The sequence below is a fragment of the Ictalurus punctatus genome, chromosome 10 (genome assembly GCF_001660625.3).
Source record: "Ictalurus punctatus breed USDA103 chromosome 10, Coco_2.0, whole genome shotgun sequence".
Classification (NCBI taxonomy): Eukaryota; Metazoa; Chordata; class Actinopteri; order Siluriformes; family Ictaluridae; genus Ictalurus; species Ictalurus punctatus.
Window position 1 is genome coordinate 21999629 of NC_030425.2, and position 15080 is coordinate 22014708.

General features: G+C 38.3%; 1 protein-coding gene across 2 annotated transcripts in view; it reads left to right on the forward strand.

The window, feature by feature from the left end:
* The window catches only part of ntrk3b (neurotrophic tyrosine kinase, receptor, type 3b), a 140959-nt gene that overhangs the window by 39047 nt on the left and 86832 nt on the right, over positions 1-15080 (forward strand). For both annotated transcript variants that reach the window (XM_047157999.2, XM_017477360.3), the window contains exon 3: positions 4663-4734. In XM_047157999.2, the coding sequence (XP_047013955.1) occupies positions 4663-4734 (72 nt within the window). The remainder of the gene's footprint in view (positions 1-4662; positions 4735-15080) is intronic.

Consider the following 15080-nt stretch of genomic DNA (forward strand, 5'->3'; position numbering starts at 1 on the left):
AATAAACCAGGACCCAGACTCAAAAGGGAACCCATCTTCATCTCAGAGACGAATAGTGCAATTATAAATAGTTCCCTTCTATAACTGTCTACTACAGTTCATACAGGTCGTAATTTTGCAAACGCCTTGCAGTTTTATTTATAAGGCGCCTTTCCCAAGCTCAAGGTCGCTGTACAAGGAGATAATACATAAACACAGCATCAAACATAAATACATGCATCATACAGTGCATACATACATATACACACACATACATATACACAATAACTAAACCGCAAAACACGATACAGAGGAAGGCTGGAAATACTGTAAGAAAAGATAGGTTTTTAGTTGTGATTTGAATGAAGATATGGTAGAGGTGTCACGAAGAGTTAGCGGAAGAGATTTCCAGAGTCATAGCACTGAATGATCTACCCCTATGATGAAAGACGAAAACGAGGTACAGAGAGCGAGGAGGTGAATAATAGTGCAGCAATTCAGATAAATAATGTGGAGCAAGTCCATGAAGACATTTAAAAGTTAACAAGAGAATTTTATACTGAATGCGGACAGAAACAGATAACCAGTGTAGATTGTAGGGCAAAGGAGTAATGTGATCAGATTTCTTGAATTGATTGATGACTCTGGCAGCAGAATTTTGAACATATTGTAATCTAGTGATTGTTTTAGTGGGCAGCCCAATAAGAAGTGAGTTACAGTAGTCGAGACGAGAGATTATCAAAGCATGAATTAACGTTTCAGTGTCTTTAGTGCAGGTCGCAGTCGGGCAATATTGAGAAGCTGGTAAAATGCAGTCTTGGTAATAGAACTTAGATGAGATTGAAATTTAAGTGACGAATCAAAAGTTACACCTAACTTTTTAATAGTATGAGATGGAATTAATGTAGCCCCATCAATAGATAAACTCAGTTCACACTTTTTTTTAAAAAAAAGGATGATGAACCAAACACAATAACCTGAGTTTTATCATTATTAAATTTTAGGAAGTTGCTATGTGACCAGATTTTAATGTCAGCAATCCAGGCATTCAATGAGTCCAGAGGAAGAGCAGAGACGGAGCGAGCTGATATATAAATTTGTAAGTCATCGGCATAACAATGATAGCTGAGACCATGACTACGGATAATGTGACCAAGAGGTAACAAATAAACAAATATTGAACAGAAGTGGTCCAAGAACAGAGCCTTGAGGGACATCTCATATAGTCCACAAGACACAATAATAACTGAATTTACACAAATGAACCAGTTCAAAAGTTTAAATACGATTGATTATTAATAATGTGTGTCGTTACCTGTATGATCAGCGCCTGTTTTATGTTTTGTAAAAGTTGTTCATGAGTCCCTTGTTTGTCCTGAGCAGTTAAACTGCCCACTGTTCTTCAGAAAAATCCTCCAGGTCCTGCACATTATTTAGTTTTCCAGCATCTTTTGCATATTTGACCCCTTTCCAACAGTGGCTATATGATGTTGAGATCTATCTTTTCACACTGAGGACAACTGTGGGACTCGTACACAACTATTAAACAAAGGTGTAAACATTCACTGATGCTCAAGAAGGCAACACAATATGTTAAGAGCCAGAGGGATATAAACCTTTTGAACAGGATGATTGGTGTAATTCACTATTATTTTGTGTAAAGATTTTTTTTCATTTAGTGTTGCCCTTCAGAAGCTACATAAGATATTTGCATTGATCATCTTGTTCAAAAGTTTACATCCCCTTGGCTCTTAATGTGTCATGTTGCTTACTTGAGCATCAATGGATGCTTGCCTCTTTTGTAATAGATGTGTATGAATCCCTCAGTTGTTCTCGGTGTGAAAAGATGGATCTCAACATCAGAATCAAGCATATGTAAACTTTTGAACTGGTTCATTTGTGTAAATTTAGTTATTATTGTGACTTGTGGACTTATATATAAATATCTTACATATAGCATCTTATTATAAATGGCTTATTCAGGGCAGTACTAAATAAAAAACAAAACACAATTTTTATGATCCCCTTATTTAAAAAACCCAACAACTTATAAACATTTTTCAGATTTTGCAAGTCGTATGTTACCTTATGACCTCAACTGTACATGCATGTGTAGAGAGAGAGAGAGAGAGAGAGAGAGAGAGAGAGAGAGAGAGAGAGAGAGAGAGAGAGAGAGATTATTATGTATGTACAGTCTCTGATAGAAAGAATTCAGCCTCTCTTCTTTACCATTCTGTGGACTTTTCTTAAAATCATTGGAAATGCTGTTGCACTTGATTCGACAAAAGTCCAAAATAATCCATGACAAACAACTGTTGTAATCATGTATTTTTATCTTTGAAACAAGCTTTTATTTCTATGCTTGTCTGTCAGAAATGCTGGCTTGTATCCAAAATTTATCATTATTACTTGTTGTTCTTAAATGTGTGCTTCACCCCATATATCTGGAAGTCATTAAATTTCCTCTCAAGATACCCACCACTGTGAAACAGGAAATAATATGACAGGGTGGACCAATCACATGATTCGACTTCCAGCCCATTCTTTTGAACCCCAGGCCGCTGCCGGGAGATTGCTATTCTGGACAGCATCCGGGTTTGAAAACAGCTTTCACACTCAACCAAGCATACTGAACCTGCTGTGCAAATGGCATAGCATCCAGAAATAGCTCAATTGTGGAAAAACTCTAATGGCTTTTAAAAACTGATTGGACTCATTTGATCTAGCCTCAGTTACAGAAGTTAAGGGCTGATTAAGGCTGAGTGGGTTATGTACTGTATTAAGAAATGCCAAGGTCTTATTAATCAGGTCATTTAAAACAGTGGTTCTTAAAGTGGGGTCTGAGGACCCTCAGGGGTCCGTCATGTTTATGTTGTTACAATGGTGGAAATCACAGCCAATTATTATCAAAGTCTTTATAGTTATTAGCTTGGTTTTATGGGAATTTATCCAAATGAATCACTCAAAAACAAGCCTGTAAATAATCACATGTATATAATGTGAATAGAAAACTCTGTTTGAGTAATGTGCTTCATAATTAATTGAATAGTTGGAATATGTTCATAAAATAAATATTGATGGGGAATTGATTTTTATAGTTCCTGGGTGCAAAAAGTTTGAGAAATTGAGAACTGATTTAGAAAATAACCAGTATATACAAAGACATTATGACAACTTTAATGGACCAGACATCATTATGATACACCTTTTGCAGAGCCCTCCTATCCCTCCATTTAATCCCACAACTGGTCATCAACATCCGGCCATCAACTTCTCCCACTTCCTCCTCACCAATTCCCTTTTTTCTCTTGTTTTTTCCTCACCTCAAAAACGGTGCAGTCCTCCCTTTTCTTGCTAATCCCTCACAAGGAAATACAAGTGATGGATCCCCACTCTGATTTCCATTTTTCTCATTAGCGTTGCACTCTTCACCTGCCCCTGTTGGGCTCTCCTAGTGCATCCTACGTCATGGGGTGACTCACACTTCTGCATCTGAGTCAACCACCAAACCCACTTGAGGTCACTGCATCATATTCAATCTCCAAGCTTTCATTAGATTATTCCAAGACAGACAGAGATGTGATTATTTCTGTATTAGGACAGGCTGTGACAGCATAGTTTTACATCACAGATCAGCCTGATCGATCCATTTCAGATGTAGACCGGTGGAAATTTGGTACAGACCACTAAAAGACTGAAAAAACAAGCTGTTCTGACAAATGAGATCTTCACAAGGTCTTATACGTTGTGGCACATATGTAATGGGAACATTGTTAAGAGGCCTTCAAAACTTTTACAGTCAACCAGAACTAATTATGAAGACTCGTTTTCTTTGATAAATTGTTTCATATGGTAGATCCACAAAAAAATGTCATTAGAACAACAGAAAAATTTACAGATTCTAGAATGACAGAAAAAAGAAATGAAACTACCACCAACCCTTCATGCCCCTGGTAATAACAGGAAGAGGCAATGTTTTGCAATTCCAACATTTGCATCCTCTAAAATGGTACAGTAGGATATTATAATTTATGACATCATAACACATGCCTGTTGTTCACTCAGTACCCATTTCTGATGAGATTCCTGCACTTTAACTAGGATTTACAGTACATTCTTGTTTGCAAAGTCTTCTTTTTAAATCTTATCCACCATGTTCTACACAAGTGGACATTATAATACATTATATTATTATAAGACATTACAGCCATGGTAATAAGGGTAATCCTGTAACGACTACCGATCACTTGTTAAGTGTAGTCAATTTCTCCATGATATTTCTGTAATGAAAGCACCGGCATGACTGCCAATTTATCGCTCTCCAGGAGCCACTATTCATTGCAGCTGCTGCAGGAAATCATCAAGGTGAAATTGTGGCCCCTGATGATACCATTATTCTAATGATTCCCTGAAAATCAGCCTGGCAGCTCCTAATGAACTGGTGGCATTCTCATTTCTGAATGTTTAACCTGCAGTACCCTCTGCAAATGATCAATAACAGAGGCCTTCGGATGAAACGATGGAACAGACAGCTGTGTTGACGGCGATATGAGCATGAAAAACATGAATACTCTATCTGCGTTCCTTTTATCTTTGGAAATCTAATTGAAACCTGTTTACACATCTTATTTGACATGAATATGAAGTTCTTTCTTTGATGCCAGTTGTGTTTATATTCCCCAGGACTATCACGAACTGCAATCTACGAACGATTCAAGCACGTGCGTTTGCACAAAACCCTCATCTCCGTTACATGTGAGTATTATCTCAAATTCCCTGTTTTTCATTTCAGATTAAAGGAAGCATGACAAAACTTTGGTTGTTAATTGAAATCAAGCAGAGCTGGATTGTACATAGTGGCGATCCATTTGGTCTGTCACATTCTAATTGGTTCTCTGGTTCATGTCTATGCGCCAAGTGGGCGGTAACAGCCTCCATTATAAGCAATCGGACGGGCTGAGTTGGAGTAGCTCATCAGCATTTAATGAATGGGATAAAGGTAATTTAGAGGCTGTCTTCACTTGAGTCACAAATGGAGCAGATGGACATGCTAATTGTGGAGTCGTTAAGGATAAGGATGGGAGCTTCATCGATACAGATTTAAAGGGACTATGAAATGCCATCTGAAGTTGCACACTTAAAATGCACAAAAGTGTCAGAGTCACAGTTAATAGGCGCCAATGAGGACAATAAGGATCATGAAATGTTACGCTCTGAACTATGTGAAATTTTTAGGTACATATTGTTTCTAAGAAAAGTACAGTCATAGTTAATTTATTGTACTAAAAGACAGAATGTGGTAACACATTTAACTTTATGTTTGACCATTTTATTAACACATATATGCTTACTGCTTAATTTGCTGCTAATATATCTTTAAACTGCAATGATTGAGCTCACTGACAGTGCTTTAGACTTTCAATCAATCCCAAAATCAATGGTTTTAACTGTGCTTGCACACACCTTCATGGATCAGTGGATTAGTTGATGGTGTTTCAATAACAATTTTTAGCCTTCATGTCTACTCAGGATTCCTCTTGTACTTGAATCCTTTGGTGTACAAACAGTCTGATAGTTGTTGCTCTGTCATGGGTTTCTTGGCTCTTGCTAAAACCCTTCCATCTCCTTCCCTATGGAGCTTGGAAATGGACAAAAGAATAACTATATTTGAATTATATGTTCAGTACATTAAATACATTTATTTTTCTGTGATGTATTTAATATATTTACATTTTTGGCTATGTTTTATTTTGTAGGGGTAAGATTCGACTTTTTAAATGTTTTTTTTTTTTTTTTAAATAAATACAAATCTCAAAATTTCAAATCTCAGAATAAAGATTTTATGTAAATTAGGCCAAATGATTTCCAGGGATAAGTAGACACTTTCAGTGTGGTCAAACTCAGAGTGGTTTTGCCCACAGTTATGCATCTAAAGTTTTTTTATGTTCTACTTAAAAATAACATTTACTGAAAATGAATGAATGATAATATTTCAATAATAATTTCAATTCTGAATGTGACTGTTAGCTGCTGATAACTGCCAGCAAGCTTTTGCTAAATAACTTTAGCATAGACTAATTAGCTAGAAGGTTGCCTAAATAGTTACTGTATATTGGGCATATACTAAGAATGAGCATAACTGGTGATCAACCACCATAGAAAACTAGCTATTTAAGTAGAACCTAAAAGGTACTTTTCCCTGGGAATCCTCGAAGCAGCACCTTGTCCTAATTTCCTAAAAATCTGATTTAAGTTTAAAAACCTCAAAAAAAAACCCTGTAATTTTGAATTTTGTTGTTCTTAAAAACAAATCTTACTCCTAGCAAGTTCAAAACAAAACATAAAAAAAAACATTGCCAAAAATATTTATTTATTAACTACATCACAGATAAAAAAGACTTTTTTAATGTGAAATTTGAAATATATCATTTAAATATATGAAATTCATATTCAAATACTTCTTTCAGCTTTTATGCTCCATACTTCCATCTCACACTAAGGCAGTATAAGGGCCTGTTGTCTTAGGGGAAGAGGAAAGGTCAGGTCCTTCTGGGGGGACTGAAAAGTCTGTCCCTCATTAACTCAGTCCCAGCCTACATAATGCTTTGTCTGAAAATGTCACTTTAGCGAAACTCCTTTTCAATGTCACCTCGTTCAGTCAGGGCCAATTATAAAGTGTTTACCCCCACCTGACTCTGCCACCCTACTCCCCTGCGACATTATTCCCCATGAGAAGGATTTCCAAGCAATTTCACTGAATTTAGATTAGGTTTTAAAGTATGATGACATCTATAATGTACAATGGGGAAAATATTCTACTTGGCATTGTTGTTGTTGTTGCGCTGACAGTGACATGTAGCAATGAGCTTAATACACTATGACACCTGCCATAACACAATCAGAGACTCAGGGCACAAAACTAAAAAGCATCACCACTTCCCTGAGTTACTAAAGGTTTGCGTGCATAAAACCTGTGCAATCTTTATAACTCCTGGAAAAAAAACATGCACTCTGATTTACTATTGGGGTCTATTGGAGGATAATTTCTCACACGAGCAATGTAACACATATGTTTCACATTCAAACTCATGTTCACAATTAATCATCATACACCTGTCATCAGGGAAGGGATTCTGATGAACCCCAAATATAGATCAGTTGTTTATAGGATTTTCTTGACATCTTCTTGGTTTTATCGGACTGCTGAAGCCATGATCCTGAAAGAGCTTACAAAGCATGTATGAGATCTCATTGTTGAAAGGTATCGATCAGGAGGGGGATACAAAAGAATTTCCGAATCATTAGATGTACCATGGAACACTGTGAAAGCCATCATCTACAAGTGGAGAAAATGGGGTAACACAGTGACATTACCAAGAACAGGGCACCCTGCCAAGGCTGCCATTCAAGGAGCTGCAGCAATATCTGGCAAGTACTGGTCACTCACTGCATATGACAACAATTTCTCATATTCTTCACACAAAAAACAACCTCAACAACATCCAAGTCTCCCTTAATTACTTTGAACCATGTTGCAAAATGTGTTATGGTCTGATGAGACCAAGGTATAATATTTTTGGGCATATTTCTAAAAGATAAGCTTGGTGCAAAACTAAGACAGCTCCTCACCCAAAGAATGCCATACCCACAGTAAAGCATGATAGTGGCAGCATCGCTATGTGGCTTCTTCTCTTCAGCTGGGACTGGGACTCTAGTCAAGATAGAGAGAACCATTGGATATCTCCAAACACCAATCTATTTTGGCACAAAACCTGCAGGTCTCTGTTAGACAGCTGAAGATGAAGCAAATTTAACAACACAAATTGCAGATACTTCAGCCAGTTGAAGACCAAATTATGACTTATGCAATATCTTAATAATGAGAAACTTTATTTTGAGATACTAAGGGATCATTTTGATAATCACAGATTCTCAAAAGTATGACATTTGTACCTCTGATGAAAACAGCATTCACAGAGAGGTTGTAAAGGTTTTCATTCACATATACCTTATTAGCAGAATAGTATCCAAGAATTTTTTAATTGAATTTCCTTTTGAAAAAGTTTTTTGTTGCAAATGAGCAATCATGCAGTATCACCAATCAACTGTGTATACCCTAAGTTAAACTTATTTTGTCATGTGGAAATACATGCAATAACAGGCAAAACACTAATATCTATTTGTATCTCCTTTAATAAGAGTTTAGTAGACCTTATAATGTGAGATTCTATGGCATTATAAGTCTTGAACACAGCCCAACCATCTGGATTGTGTCAGAGGAAATGTGGTCATTTTAGGCCAGTGGTCGGACAGTAACTTAACACGCAGTGACGGCTACTGAGTCATTTTTATGGCAATGCAGTTATCGTTCTGCACATCAATAGGAGAAATACTAAGGATGTGAGAGAATATAACTGTAATACGTTTGTCTCACATCAACTTGAACTCTACGAGGTGATAAATCTGCAGGGGAAAGGATTTCAATGACCTTATTTTCTGCTCCTAAGTGTTTTTGACAGACTCCAGACACCATCTGGGAGGCTCTGTGTCTCGTCCATTGACAACGGAAGCAAAAGAGTTTGGGGTTTCAGTGTGTCCAATTGATAATTGATGCATGGGGTCTATTTAAGCAGATTTGACCAATTATGTCACTTCTAAAGTTCTGGGAATGGGCACAAAACAAAAGTAAAGTAGTTTGACATTTCAGAAAATATAGAAGGTCTTATGGTTAATGGCTAAAAAAATTTATTCTGTTTTTATCTTCTTCAAATGACACTGATGGTATGTTTTACACTTGAGACCTTCTTACTACAGACTCCCGGTCCGTTCAAATTGCTGTTGTTTGAACTGGTTTCATATCAAGCCTCCGGCAGGCAGTTAAGCGGAAGAAAGCAAGTGTGTTCTAGGCCATCATCAAAACACCCCAATGTGTAAACACACAGTCTGTGTTTAGCTGCTGCAGGGTGATGGGCTAATAGCTGCAACTGCAGGAGCAAGAGACCGCTCTCCCACAGGAAGACGCGTCTCCCTGCTTTGACAGTGTGCTTGGATCAATAGCATCTTTTACACGTGTTACACCCATTCACTGAACCATGCACAAGCCTCTGGGGACATGCTTATTCCCTGGAGCTGATAAACCCTGAGACGTCTACGCACGAGGAATCCCCTGTGAATTTACTTCTCCCTCTTTGTCATGTCGAGGTGACGCATTCCTGCTTTTTTTCCAGTTTGAAAGCTTTCAGCACGCTTAGCTGCCGACTGAACAGCGACAGTCGTGCTGTAATTGACAGATGAATCAATCCCTCCAGATCCCATTCTGCTTGTGGCAGCGTCGGCTGAAATAACAATGTGCCGTTTGAAGGTCTAGATGAGATGAAGGCAGGTTGCCTTTGACAGACGGCCGCTGGAGCTCTGTGTACACAGCTTGGAGAAGGCGATGGCAAGAATACTGCAGCTCAACTCTGAGACTGGGAAAAAGATTTTCTCAGCCCTTGGGGAGTTGCTAGCAAAGATGTCTTCCATTCACACCTTGTCTGATTACCAGTGAGGTGGGCCTTGTTCCAGCCTGTTCATCAGACTCTGGCTGGGAGTCGATTTTTTTGCGGTGCAGGGAGCAATGTGCCTCCTGCTTGCATCCTGTGTGCTTTTTCTTCTTTCTGTCAATAATGGACATCTCTCTTTCCCTTTCAGTCTAGGCGCAAGAACTTTGTCAGCACCCTAAGGGGAAACTCAACCTTCCAGTAATTAGCTTGATTGAGTACATGAGTCGACACAAGCAGTTGTTTACCCATTTTTGCCAATTGTTCTTAACATACTGTCCCCAGTCATGCATTAGAAAACCAGTCTGGGATAAAAGATAATATGGGTCCTGTAGTGTATTATGGCCAATTGACACTGCAGGTTTTTCTGAATTGTCTATACCGATGTTACAGCATAGACTGACTTCCATTTTAACCAATGTATTGATTCATATCAATGCCTGTACATTCAAATTACACAACCACAGTTTCTATGCGATATGACTTCCAAGTATAACAAGTACAGCACATTGAAATTGTTTTCTTCACATGTCCTAGCTTGTTAGGGGGCTGGGGTCAGGGTGCAAGGTGCCCCTGATTGAAAACCCGTGCTCAAGGGTCTAACAGTGGTAGCTTGGTGGTACTGGGATTTGAACTCTGAGTAGTTGGTCAGAACTTTAACTATAACCTTACACAATGATCACCCATAATATCCCACAATGCCTTGATTGTGTTTGTCCCATAATGATATTTATTGCACCAACACGAGGAACCAGAATAAACATCTCCCTCTAATGTTCCATTCAGTTTGTTGTACATGTGGGAAATTAAATCTTCTGTTGAATCAGCATTCCTGGTTGCTCCATAAACCTACCACAGAATGCACATTAACTTGTAAAAGCATTGCCTTAGCTAATACCACAGCTCTTACAGTCCTGAGCAATATTTGATAATTTAGCCCCTCATCAGTGGTGGCACTGTCATGGATAAAGTATGCTTAATTACAAGAAATACTAAAATTGGAGTGCACTGTTGTTCTGTTCCTGTCCACAGTTCTTGCAGAATTCGATGTGGATTGTGTGGAAAAAAGATTTACACTATCTATATATGTGCAGTGACTCCAAATATAAGTATCTTTATAAGTATTTGGATTTAAAATATGAACCCTACCAATATGCCCCTGGAAACACTGGAAACACTGGAAACACTGGAAACACATCAGGTGTAGAAATACCAGCACTCTCAGCAGTTCCTCAACCTCAGCTATATTGTTCTAGTTGTGTAACATAATTGGTGTGTTAGAGACATGCTTTAGAGGACTGTTTTCTCTAATCCTGTTCACAGAGTTATTATTTTTATTTATCTGGCCATGCTATTTAAAAAAAAAAAAAAAAAAAACAATTTTAGTAATTTATATTTCCCAAAATATAAACAAACTGTAGCTTAATTTAAACCATGATACTGACCATGTAGGTTTAAGGATGTTGTGAGTGTATCACTCAGCACTGCATGTTCATTTTAATGAATCTTTTGTTGTCCCATGAGCTAACTATCATTAAATCAACTACAAGACACACAGCATTGCCAATTATGCAAAAGATCATCAAAGCCCCATGAGTGGAAACGCTATTGTTGTTGTCTTAAGGACCTTTAGCCTTTGAGGATGCATGGTCTAACTGGGATACAGATCACTCAGTAGACAGGTACACTATGTTTTTCTGTCATATATTGTCCTTTGTAATTGTCTGTCTGAATATAATTATGACTGGAGCATCATGATTTTCCTCCCTTCAAAAATCCTTTCCGTTAATATGCTGGCTTCATCTACTGTATGAATGCCTTTTGTGAGTGTTTACCTAGTAATAAGGTTTCCTATTTAGGCAACAATCAAGGATTTCATTTGAATGCAGCGGTTTCCCTTGTGGTTCATTTCACTTTTTATTGATGACCAAAAAAAATCACTGAAAAACCACTACGGTTTAAGCTAAGACTAGTATAGAATAGGTATGATTAGCAAACGAGGCATATATGGTACCTGTTCGTTAGTAATTAGGTAGGATTTAAACTAAGTAAACTAAAATTGCTTGGGTTGATTAGGGATTGCACTGATATATGATTCTTACATCTTTATGCATCTGTGTCATTCTGTGGAACCTTAAGTATTTCCTCCCTCATGGAATCTGGTCATGCATGTTGAATAAATTAGAATCCAGTTTAATGTAAATGATACCAGAGCACTGTTTCTTGAATGAGACTGGATAGAAGGTGCTGATTCATTTACTTTAACAGCATCTGGATAAAAAGTATGATGAATCATCCATTAATAAATTAAAATGGCAACCATTAGCAAATTACTGTGGTCTAAGAGGAATAAAACTCTTTGGGGTGTGCTTGTATTGAAAAAGAATCAACTCTGGGGTGCTAACAGTAACTCTGCTGGGGTGGTAACAGTGTCTGTCTGCATCACACGATGAAGTCGTTGTTTATTTTCCTATAACAGCACACCCTGTTCTGCTTTATTCCTTACTTGATCAGTGCATCCTATAATGAAATCTAATTCAGAGTTCTGGAAGTTTTAAAAGAGAACCATAATATTTTAGTAGCCAGAGTGACATCTGCTCGGGTCTGCTGTGCTTGTGGAGACTCTGATGAGCTCTTGAGACATTTCAGCCAACACCACAGAGGCAGTGCCAGAGACACGGAGGAGGCAAATCTTTGTCCTGTGCAATATCACAAGCACATGCTGCACATATACGGTCAGCTTCCTGTATCCGCTGTCTGTAAGAGCTCTTTTCTTTAACCATGCTAGTATAAAAACCTAACAAACTTGCACTACTTAATAGAGTGTGATACATTTCTCCATCAACAAAAGAAAAACTCCTTTCTTCAGAGAACTAAATTAGTCTATTGTTATAGCCATTTAAGCACATGGTTCCAGAGGAGAATATGATTAGCTCTTCTTGACCCATGCTCAGGTTCCATGGGATCCTTGGCTGGTGCCTTCCATTAGGTGAGAGCATTAAGAGCAGCTCTGTAAGGTCAAGATAGCCTGCTGGTTTGAATTTCGCACGGGTGTGCTGCTTTTCTCTCCAAAGAGAGAACTCTGCCAGTTCCTGCTGCCATCTGCCCTCCTCTTCCAGTTCATCAGAACAGCTCAAGATGGCAGGCCCAGGTGCCAGGGCATAGCGACTCGGCAGATGACAGTTTTGAGCTGCTGCTGAGAGGTGCTGGCCCTCTGCCAGATTGAGCTCACAGTAACAGTTCTTCGTTCATTATTGCCCTCTCACACCTTCACTGTGCATGGTGACAATCTCTTTGGGCTTTGGTTTTGCAATCAACGCCTTTGATGATGCAGACTAAAAAAGCAATGGGAAATAACAATTCAGCTGCAGATTCTCAATCCTACGACCATATGTGACCAATAGCTAAGGGCTTCTGTTATTGGTGCAGCAATATTAACAGATGAGAGTTTGAATTGATCCGTGAGTTTAATATGGAGGAGCTGGTGGAGAGACAACCTGCTGAGAGAGACCAGCTGGTGGAACAGGACCTTAGATAAGCCTTCATTTTACCCAGACTCTGAAAGCTACAGATCATTCATATCTGAAATGTTTTTATTCTTTGTTCCCTCCAGGGTTCCATTACTCCACTACCACCATCCACCACCACCAGCACTGCCACTTTCTATCTTTTTAAAAATCTCTTGCCAGGATTATATCTCAAAGTGTGATGTCCAACGTCCTAAATTCATCTCTTTCAGACGTTTTGCAATCATTGAAATCCAGTTCTATCAAAGCCAGGCAATCAAAGGAACGAGCATTTGAATAGTGAGTTGCTTGCTGGTGTGCCCTTTGGAAAATGCTTCCCATTTCTTGCCATTTTCCAGCAGAAAGAGCAAAATTATATCTACCATGTGTGACTTAATTTATCGTAGATTTCTCAGGCTGCGATAAAGCAAAACTATTCCAAGAGACATACTCTGTGCATCCTGTAAAACAATAATTTGGTGTAATAAAGGGCATGGTCAATCAGTTAAAAAATCAATCACCTAACAGCGAACAGAGTACATCATTAGAAAACATTATGGAAAATAATTTGCTATCATCCTTGTTTCAAAGGCAACCTAAACTTAAAATATAAAACATGCTATTCAGTATTAATCCTTTTAGGGACATTCATTTGGCTGCACAGACTCCTCAATGTGAAAAGCCAGGCGACGTTACTGCATCATAAAAAATAAGATCCAATCATGTTCCAGTATGCAGATGCATCTCAAGCAACACTGGTTTACCAGGGGCAGGATGTGGGTGTGGCAGGGTAGGGGCATTTATAATTAGCATAGTAAAAGAATGTAGAGTTCTTGATGCGGATAACGTTGTCGGTGCTTCTGTAACTTTTCCTGCTGTGCAATGTGTGTGTGTGTTTTTTTTTTCTGGAACCAAGATATCAAGCAGTCAAGTATTATTCTAATATATATATATATATATATAATTGATAACATTTTTCAGATTCTGCAAGGCGTATGTAAATTTATGAGCACAACTGTACAACTGCCAGAAGTAAAAGGCTAAAGTTAGGCTATAAATGAACTACATCATGGTCGCATGACTTCAACATCACCACCACTAAGTTTATGACAACTCTTTCAATCTTTATTTTAAAAACACTACAATCGGAAAATACCATATATTAAAAAATCTACAAGTTGGAACATTTGCTTTGAAATAGTTTGCAAAAGTAAGAGCATAAACAGAATGAAGCTGTAGTAGATGATTTTTCCTGGTCGGTGTGATGACGTTTAATGTCCCTGGCAACCTCTGTAGTCCCTTTAAGCCACTTGTAAGCAATCATCTTTTTCAAGACACGTAAAAGCTTAACAAAATCATGAGTGGTGCTCTAGGTGAAATTCCTGTTGGTGACACCAAGCTGGTGGCGCCCTAGGTGACCGCCTAGTTTGTCTATGCCTAGAAACGGCCCTGAAGCTGCCATTACAGATGTATTTTATGTTGTAGAATAAAACATGTAAATATCTTTAGCTTGTGTTAACCAATGACCTTATTTCATGCATTTAACCATAAACCCATTCAAAAAGCCCACTGACTTTGGGACGAAGGAACCAGAAGTGCTAAAATGCTTTTAATAACCCATTAGTTCAGATAAGCATGTGCTCAACATCAGAATACTGTTTCCCTTCATCCTTCAGCCATGATGGCAAACCTTTTAGGACTTTCTATGTTTTTAAATTTAAAGCAGGTATCTGCACCTATGAATAATAGACAGCTGTATGACTCAGCCTGGGTGCATTGAGAGGCATCAGTGGGATGGGAGGCACTGCACCTGCACCAAAGCTTCTTTTGAAACTTAGCTGTAACCGTTCTGAAGAAATCTTTGCAGCCCTTGAACCCTAGATAGGCAATTATTCAGCATCTTTGTGTTTACCTTTTTCCAAGGTTATCTGGTAGGATTTTTGTGCTCTTATGGTATGACAGAAAGACGACATTTCATTCAGTGTGGGCAGTTTCACTTTGGCTGATTCATGGCACAGTCTCATCCTTTTGGAGAATTGTTTGAAGAGGCCTTGTA